The 7628-nt window shown below is 52.3% G+C and overlaps 1 protein-coding gene across 13 annotated transcripts in view; it reads left to right on the top strand.

Moving 5' to 3' along the window:
* WNK2 (WNK lysine deficient protein kinase 2) overlaps window positions 1-7628 on the top strand; it is a 139257-nt gene that overhangs the window by 62889 nt on the left and 68740 nt on the right. For all 13 annotated transcript variants that reach the window (XM_017546895.2, XM_037745142.1, XM_017546902.2 and 10 more), the window contains one exon: window positions 3968-4259. In XM_017546895.2, coding sequence (XP_017402384.1) covers window positions 3968-4259 — 292 coding nt within the window. The remainder of the gene's footprint in view (window positions 1-3967; window positions 4260-7628) is intronic.

Here is a 7628-nt window from a genome sequence, read left to right as displayed (position 1 = left end):
GTGCTCAGCTAAAGCACAGCCATAAGCAGCACCCGCCCCACTCAGCTAAGAACGGGGAAGACAGTGCCTCAGGAGCTGCCTAATGGCAGCTGGAAACTGCATGCTCCCACCTTGGGGCTCGCTCCCTGGGAACAGGTTGTATACCCCGGCAGGTCAACACTGGGTCCCCATGGAGCCTTTCCGGGTTCTAACCTCACATTCCTCCTTCCCGCTCATTTTAGACACCAGAGTCTGTCATTGGCCTCCCTAGGGTCCTGACACCAGCCCCTGCCATGGGCCCTAGGCTGGAGGGGCCCTGCCGTGATGCAGGGGAAACAACATGACATTGGTATCAGCTGAGGCTAAAGAGAAGCTGGAAACTGGCTCTGAGACCGCCCCTGTTCCTAAAATCTGAGATTAGGCCAGGTGCAGTTGCTTACGCCTGTCATCCCAGCACTTTGGGAGGCTGAGGGAGGAGGATCACTTGAGCTTGGGAGACTTCCATGAGCCATGATCCTGCCACATGGGAGCCATGATCCCGATTTCCAGCCTGAGTGGCAGAGCGAGACCCCGTCTCGAGCATCCCAAAATCCCTGAGATTAGCAAGTGTTAGGTGTTAGAGATGTTCTGGAATCCAGGTGAGACTTCCTTCTGGAAGTACCCCAAGGGTGGGAGAGAATGTGGATGGGTCAGAGCTCTCCTCCTTCCCCTGAAGTCACCTCTCAGCAAGTTCCACGGGGTGGGCAGAAGGGGCTGGATAGAGGTCCCCAGGGAGAGGCAGAGGGAATAGCAGCTCTGTGGGGCTGGAGCCAGCTTCGATCTGGAAGGGACTCTGGGAATCGGCCCCCAGTGGGATTCCTGACCAGCCCTTCCCTCCATCTTCATACTTTCCTGATAATGGGATGCACCTGTGTGGCACTCACCATGGCTAAATGTTTTCCTGTTTGGGGAAAACAATAGAAGAAACGCCTTAGAGAGGAAGGCTGGGGGTGATGAAGACGGAGTCTCAAAGAAAAATGGGCTGCAGGCTTCGGTGCCAGCAGGAAATAAAAACAGCAGCAGGAGGATGTGGCCTTGGCAGCCTCTGGTCACATATCTGGGCTGAAGTGGGCAAGGGTGGGGCTGTGCCCTGGGTGTGACCCTGAGGCCACCTGGGGCCTTAGGTATGGCCTCACCCACGTGCTCACCAGGAGCAGAGGCCCAGGCCAAGCAGGTCTGGCCGGGTGTACATACCTGCCCCCAGGTGCCAGTGACGAGGACACCTGCCTCAGCCTCTCTGTGAGATCCCCCAGGGTTGGAGTCCATTCTCCGAGACTCTGGAAAAAGTCCACTCTGGACTCTGAGGCCAGAAGAGGATCTGGCACATGGTTTTTCCCCCTTCCCAGCTGGGCTGCCCTGCTGCCGAGTGGCCTTGGGGCTGGTTTGGGGCCAGCAGGAGACCCTGAGTGTGGGAAGGTCCCACTGACTGAGTCGTCAGCCTCTGTTCCACCTCACCAACCCCTCCCGCCCCACTCAAGTCTCTCCTGAGTCAGGGGAGACTGACTGGGGCTGTTTTTGTTAAGGAATGTCATTCTGTGGAAAAGAATTATCTTTTGAAACAAAGATTTTTCAATAATCACAAGCTTACTGAAAAATTGCAAGGACACTACAAAGAACCATTTATTTTCCATGAACCATTTGAGACTAAGCGGCTGACCTGATTCCCCTGCAGCCCTGAATACTTTCATGTCTGCTTCCTGAAACTAGGGCACTTTCTTCATCCGGAAGAACCGTCAATCCTTGGGCCTATCCTCCTAGCCTCGGGCCGCTCAGGTCCCCAGTTGTCCCAGTGACACCATCATGAGTCCTCTGGGCCCCTTCCATGCCTGACTCCTATGTCCTGTCCTTAGGGACGCGCTCAGGCATCCCTCTGTGGGTGGGTCACAGTCAGGTCGTGCATCTCCACGCGAATCTCGTGGAAGGGGCTGAGTTTGCATTGTCCCCCAGGGTGCACGGCTTCACCTGCCAGTTAGGCAGAGGCTGGCTCTGAGCTTGGTGCAGGGCTCCTGTGGCTTCTCCAAGGGGAGCTCCTCTCACCTTTCGCAACTGCACACGTCTCATGGAGAACGCTCGGACACTAAATATCCTGTTTTTCGCCAAGCTTTCCACTTATTTCTGTACCTCTCTGTGGCTCATGGTTTTCTGTTCTACTCCACGGATGAGTTGTCCCATTGCTGCCTAGTGAGTCACTCAAAACGCCCTGGCCCCAGCCTTGGAGGTCAGGGATCAGGTGCCTCGGCTCAGGCGCCCCAGTGAGGTGGGGTCGGGTGTTGGCCAGGGCTACAGTCTCAGACCCTGCCTCAGAACTCAGTTCCCTGCCAGGGGGGACTCTGCATAGGGTCATTTGTCACATGGCTTCCCTAGAGCAGATGATCCACAAGAGAGGGAGGGAAAGAGACAGGGTGGGGGAGCCATAGAGGAGAAACGGAGGGAGAAATGAAGGTGCAGAGACCACACCTACCTGCTGCCCCCCCCAACCCCACTGCCTGACACCAGCAGTGACATCTCATCCCTCCTGCCACCCCCATATGCAAAATGCATGTCAGAGTCTGTGGACATGTCCTTCAAACCATTGTGTCACTGTTTATTTTGATGCTCAAAATGCCCCAGATTTGCCAGCGAGAGGCCCTCAACACTGGCTCCCGTGCCGTTTTGCACGTCCCTGTCACTCTGAGCACGTCCTCACTGTCGAGCTGATCCTGTCCTTCTCCTTCCCAGCCTTGAGCTGCACTTCTTAGAGTCACGCTGCGTTCCTGTCCTGGCCGAGCTCCACATGTACCTTGCTGTGGGTGTCGTTGCTCCCAGGCCCTCCTGGTGAACTCAGTTCACAAGTACACACGTGTCTGTGCGTTTATACCACGCAGGTGCCGCGAGCCTCCCTGTGCAGTCTGCGTCTGTGTTTATTCATGCCTGCTGTGCACTTCATACCAACAGCTCCAGTTCCCACCCAGTGAAAAGGTTCCTGTTGGAAATGTCTGCCTCTCCACACCTGAGGAGCCTGGCATCCACTCTTCCTAATGTATTTTCTTGTTTGGTCACTTTTGTGGGGTCGCCGGCCTCCAGTGGTGCTTCCTCTCCCCCACAGCTATGACTCCTTCTGTGCCCGTCCCTGCCCGAAGCCAGGGCGCCCTCCTGCATGGGCACTTCCACCCTACTGTGGAGGCCTGGCTGGTCCAGCCTGACTTAGCGCCCTTAGGACTGAGGTGCTCAGGGAGCGGAAGCGCAGGTGGCTTTGGAATCATCCTTCTCCCGTGTTTTCATGTATTTGCGGTCACTACAACTGCAACCTAGCACGAGCAGCCCTTCAAAAGGGATCTCTTTCATCAGAAGGAAGCTGGTTATTCCATGAATATTCTCAGTGAGCTCATGATGTTTCCTGGAGACCTTGGGGCTCTTTTACAAATGCTCTCAAAGGCTCTGCTTGGTAAATCAGTCTTAGAATTTGCCAGGCATGAGTGCGTACTTAACTGGCCCATAATTACAAAATGCATGTCTTTCCTCCATCCATAACTCAGGTGTGGCCCAGTTCCCCATCTTTGGGCAGCCCCAGACTCACAGATGTTTCAGAGGATGCCAAGGAAAATGTTCCCCGAAGTTCCTTGTCCCCACTTCCGAGCATGGAGATAAGCAGGAGCCCCTGCCCGTCTGCTGCCAGCCCTGGGGGTGCCAGGAGCTCGGAGAGCCCCAGGGTCCGCCCAAGGGGCTGCTCTGTTTGGTTCTTGCCGTGGACTCTGTGGGAGGCAGGTCAGGCCTTCGTGGTGGTGGTCTGCCTTTGCCTTGCCTGGCAAACCCCTGCTGTGCCATCTCTGAGTGGGCTCCATGGATTTTACAGTGGGATGATGAACGTGGCCCGAGTGGATGAGCCAGTGATGGGAAAGCACTTTAGATAAGGGATGTGAGCCACCGTGGTCTGATCCCAGCGATGCTGACAACATGACTGCCTTTGCAGATTGAGTCTGGATTCTTCCACGAGAGTGACGTCAAGATCGTGGCCAAGTCCATCCGTGACCGTGTGGCTTTGATCCAGTGGCGGCGGGAGAGGATCTGGCCTGCGTTGCAGCCCAAGGAGCAGCAGGATGTGGGCAGCCCAGACAAGGCTAGGGGTCCGCCGGTGCCCCTGCAGGTCCAGGTGACCTACCATGCACAGGCTGGGCAGCCTGGGCCACCAGAACCTGAGGAGCCGGAGGCCGACCAGCACCTCCTCCCACCCACGTTGCCGACCAGCGCCACCTCCCTGGCCTGTGAGTGCTCAGGGGTAGGGTGGCCATGGACGCCCCTCCCACCTACCCTGCAAAAAGCAGCTATTGGGCAAAGAAAAATGAAGTCCTCTCCTTTATTGGAGTGCTTTGTGAGGAAGGGGGTCAGCATAGCATCCCCTTGGAGGAGACATGGTGCAGCTCTGAGCTGTCCTTACATAGCGTGGGTGATTGCTTTTAGATGTAGGTGGTTCCCAGCAGTCCTGGCCGGGTGCCTGTGTCCCATGACAGGCTCGCCTTCTGCCAGCACCCTTGGTGCCAGGGCATGTCATGAACTTCACAAGAGAGCAACTTCCAAGGTGGTGGGGCCAGCAGACCTAAGCACTGGGATATGCAGGGCCTGATTCTGTGACCAGCCTGGGGCCTGTCCCCAAAGCCCACCAGACAGGGTGTGGACTCTATCTAGGTATGGGTGAGCCTTGTTTCAGGGACGGGATTGGGGCTTTCTTAGCATTTCCCAGTGATCTGTAACCAGAAGGGGATTAAGGCTCACTAAAGTCCATGTTCTCAGGACAGATGGGGACAAATGAGCCCTGTGCCAGCAGGCTCTGATGGAGCCAGTTCCATCCCACGCTCTGCTATGGATCTGTGGACTTGGGGCAGGTTCCTTATCCTGTCTGAGAATGACAGTTCTGGCCCCTTGTGGGGAATGTGAAGTCCAGGTGAGGTGCCAGCAGCAGCTGCCTGGTGGGGCATCTGTCCTGGGGACAGAGTGTGCTGTTTGCTGGCTTGGCTTGTGAGTTGTCATGGGAATCTCCCATCCCCAGTCGTGTCTCCCTCCGAAGGCAGAACCTTTCAGACCTTTTGTACATTTTCAGCAAGGTGTTACTGATGAATTGGCAGGAATCACTATGGATCAAGCTTTATCTAAGACCATTTAGGGAGAATCTAGTATCTTCTGCACATATAGGCAGAAAAGTTCCTGCCTGTGCCCTCAACATCTTAAGAACTCAGCAGTGAGCTGAGGACAGAGGAACGAACATGGCTTTGTTCATTCTGTGAATAAGCATGAGATAGAATGACAAAGCCAAGGGACCTGTCCGGGCCAATATTTCAGATCATTCATGTGCAAAGACTGAAATAGTCTGTTTAATTTATTTAATATGCACATCCTTCATTTATCATTGAAATGGCCACGTCTTCAAAGTAGGCTATTTAAATTCAAACAAGCCGTCATCTTGTCGAGATGGTTTGCCTATTTATGTCACAAACCTGCACAGGTTTGCTTTGGAGAATAAAATTGGTACATTATTGCTCCATTTTCTGACACATCTAAAAAATTAAAGAGCACAGACTTTTTGTACGAAAAAATTCTCTACATCTGACACAGCACTACACACTTTTAAATTGTTAATTGCTGGTTAAACAATTTCTAGGATGGGAGTTTAAAAATCTCCTTTTTTTGAACTTTGGGGAGACAGTTTGGGGATCTAGAAACATGTTTAGCTTGTGGTCAGATAGAATTCAGGTTTGATCCACTATGGGAAAATCAGATGGAGCCATTGAGCATCTGATGCTTGCAATTCAAGTGTGGGTTCTCTCTGCAGACAGGTCCACTTCCAGGCCGGCTGAGAAGGATTCTGTATGCTTTGTGCAGAGGCCATGGCCACGCTTCTCAAAAACACTTTTATTCATTGATTGCAGTTTCTTTATAAAGTAGGTAACATCGCCACATGGTATGAAATTCAAAAAGGCCAGGAGGTAGCAAATCACTTCATTGTCGTCCCTACAGGCAACAGATGCTACCAATCCCTTAACAGTCCTTCTAGAAATAGTGGACACATATAGCCTACCACCACACATGTGAACATACATAGGCACACATAGAACACACACAAATACATAGGCATGCCCACACATGTGGACACACACGTATGTGTACACACATGCACACAGACCTGCATGCCCCACATGTGGGTATACAAATACCCACCCTGCATGCACATGACATGTGTATGTACACACATGTGAACACCCCACACAAATGTGAACACATTCACAGGCACACATGTAGGCACTCATACATGAATATGTACATGCACACTCCCATTCACACATGCGTGCATGTGTACATCCCTGCATCCCCCTCTGCTTCATAATGGATAGTACCCCATACAGCCTTCTGCACCTTGCTCTGGGAGGTGCCGGGTAAGAGTGGGAACCCCATAATCCAAGAAGAACCTGGTCTACGTAACAAGATGGGCAAACAGACACACATTAGCATGTTGGAAGATGCAGCAATATGTCAGTTTTCACAGTTTTCCCTTGTTGTGTTTTCTTGAGCTGCCCACCAAGGGTCCTGACCAAGCGGAGGTTTTCTTGGTGACTCCATTTAAGCAGCTGATGACTGTGGTAGCACATTTGCCAATAGGTTCAAAAATGTCTTCCAAAATGTTTAATTGTGTAAGTAATGAACACATTTGCTTTTGTGTGTGTGTGTGTGTGACAGAGTCTTGCTCTATTGCTGAGGCTGGAATGCAATGGCGCAATCTCAGCTCACTGCAACCTCCACCTCCTGGGTTCAAGCGATTCTCCTGCATCAGCCTCCCTACTAGCTGAGACTACAGGCATGCGCCACCACGCCCATCTAATTTTTATGTTTTTAGTAGAAATGGGGTTTCGCCCTGTTGGCCTGGCTGGTCTCAAACTCCTGACCTCAAGTAATCTGCCCGTCTCAGCTTCCCAAAGTGGTGGGATTACAGGCATGAGCCACTGTGCCCCACCCATATTCACTTTATTTTTAATTTTTAAATTTTTATTTGAGATGGAGTCTCACTCTGTCACCCAGACTGGAGTACACTGGCACAATCTCGGCTCATTGCAACCTCCACCTTCCAGGTTCAAGCGATTCTCCTGCTTCAGCCTCCCAAGTAGCTGGGACTACAGGTGCGTGCCACCACGCCCGGCCAATTTTTTTTTTTTTTGTATTTTTAGTAATGATGGGGTTTCACTATGTTGGCCAGGCTAGTCTCAAAACCCTGACTTCGTGATCCGCCTGCCTCGGCCCTCCAAAGTGCTGGGATTACAGGCATGAGCCACCATGCCCAGCACATATTCACTTTAAATATGTAAAATGTGGGCCAGGCATGGTGGCTTCTTTTGGGAGTGAGAGGTGGGTGGGTCACTTGAGCCCAGGGGTTCGAAACCAGTCTGGGCAACATGGTGGAACTCCATCTCTACAAAAGGCAGAAAAATTATCCAGGTGTGGTCGTGTATGCCTGTAGTCCTAGCTATGTGAGAGGTCAAGGCTGTAGTGAGCCGTGATCACACCACTAGACTCCAGTCCAGATGACAGTGAGACCCTGTCCCCCTCAAAAAAAAAAAAAAAAATTCACATCATAACCCCTAAAAGTT

This window comes from Cebus imitator, unplaced genomic scaffold (assembly GCF_001604975.1).
Source record: "Cebus imitator isolate Cc_AM_T3 unplaced genomic scaffold, Cebus_imitator-1.0 Scaffold192, whole genome shotgun sequence".
Classification (NCBI taxonomy): domain Eukaryota; kingdom Metazoa; phylum Chordata; class Mammalia; order Primates; family Cebidae; genus Cebus; species Cebus imitator.
Note: the sequence above shows the minus strand (reverse complement) of the source record. Positions and strands in the feature narration are given on the sequence as shown.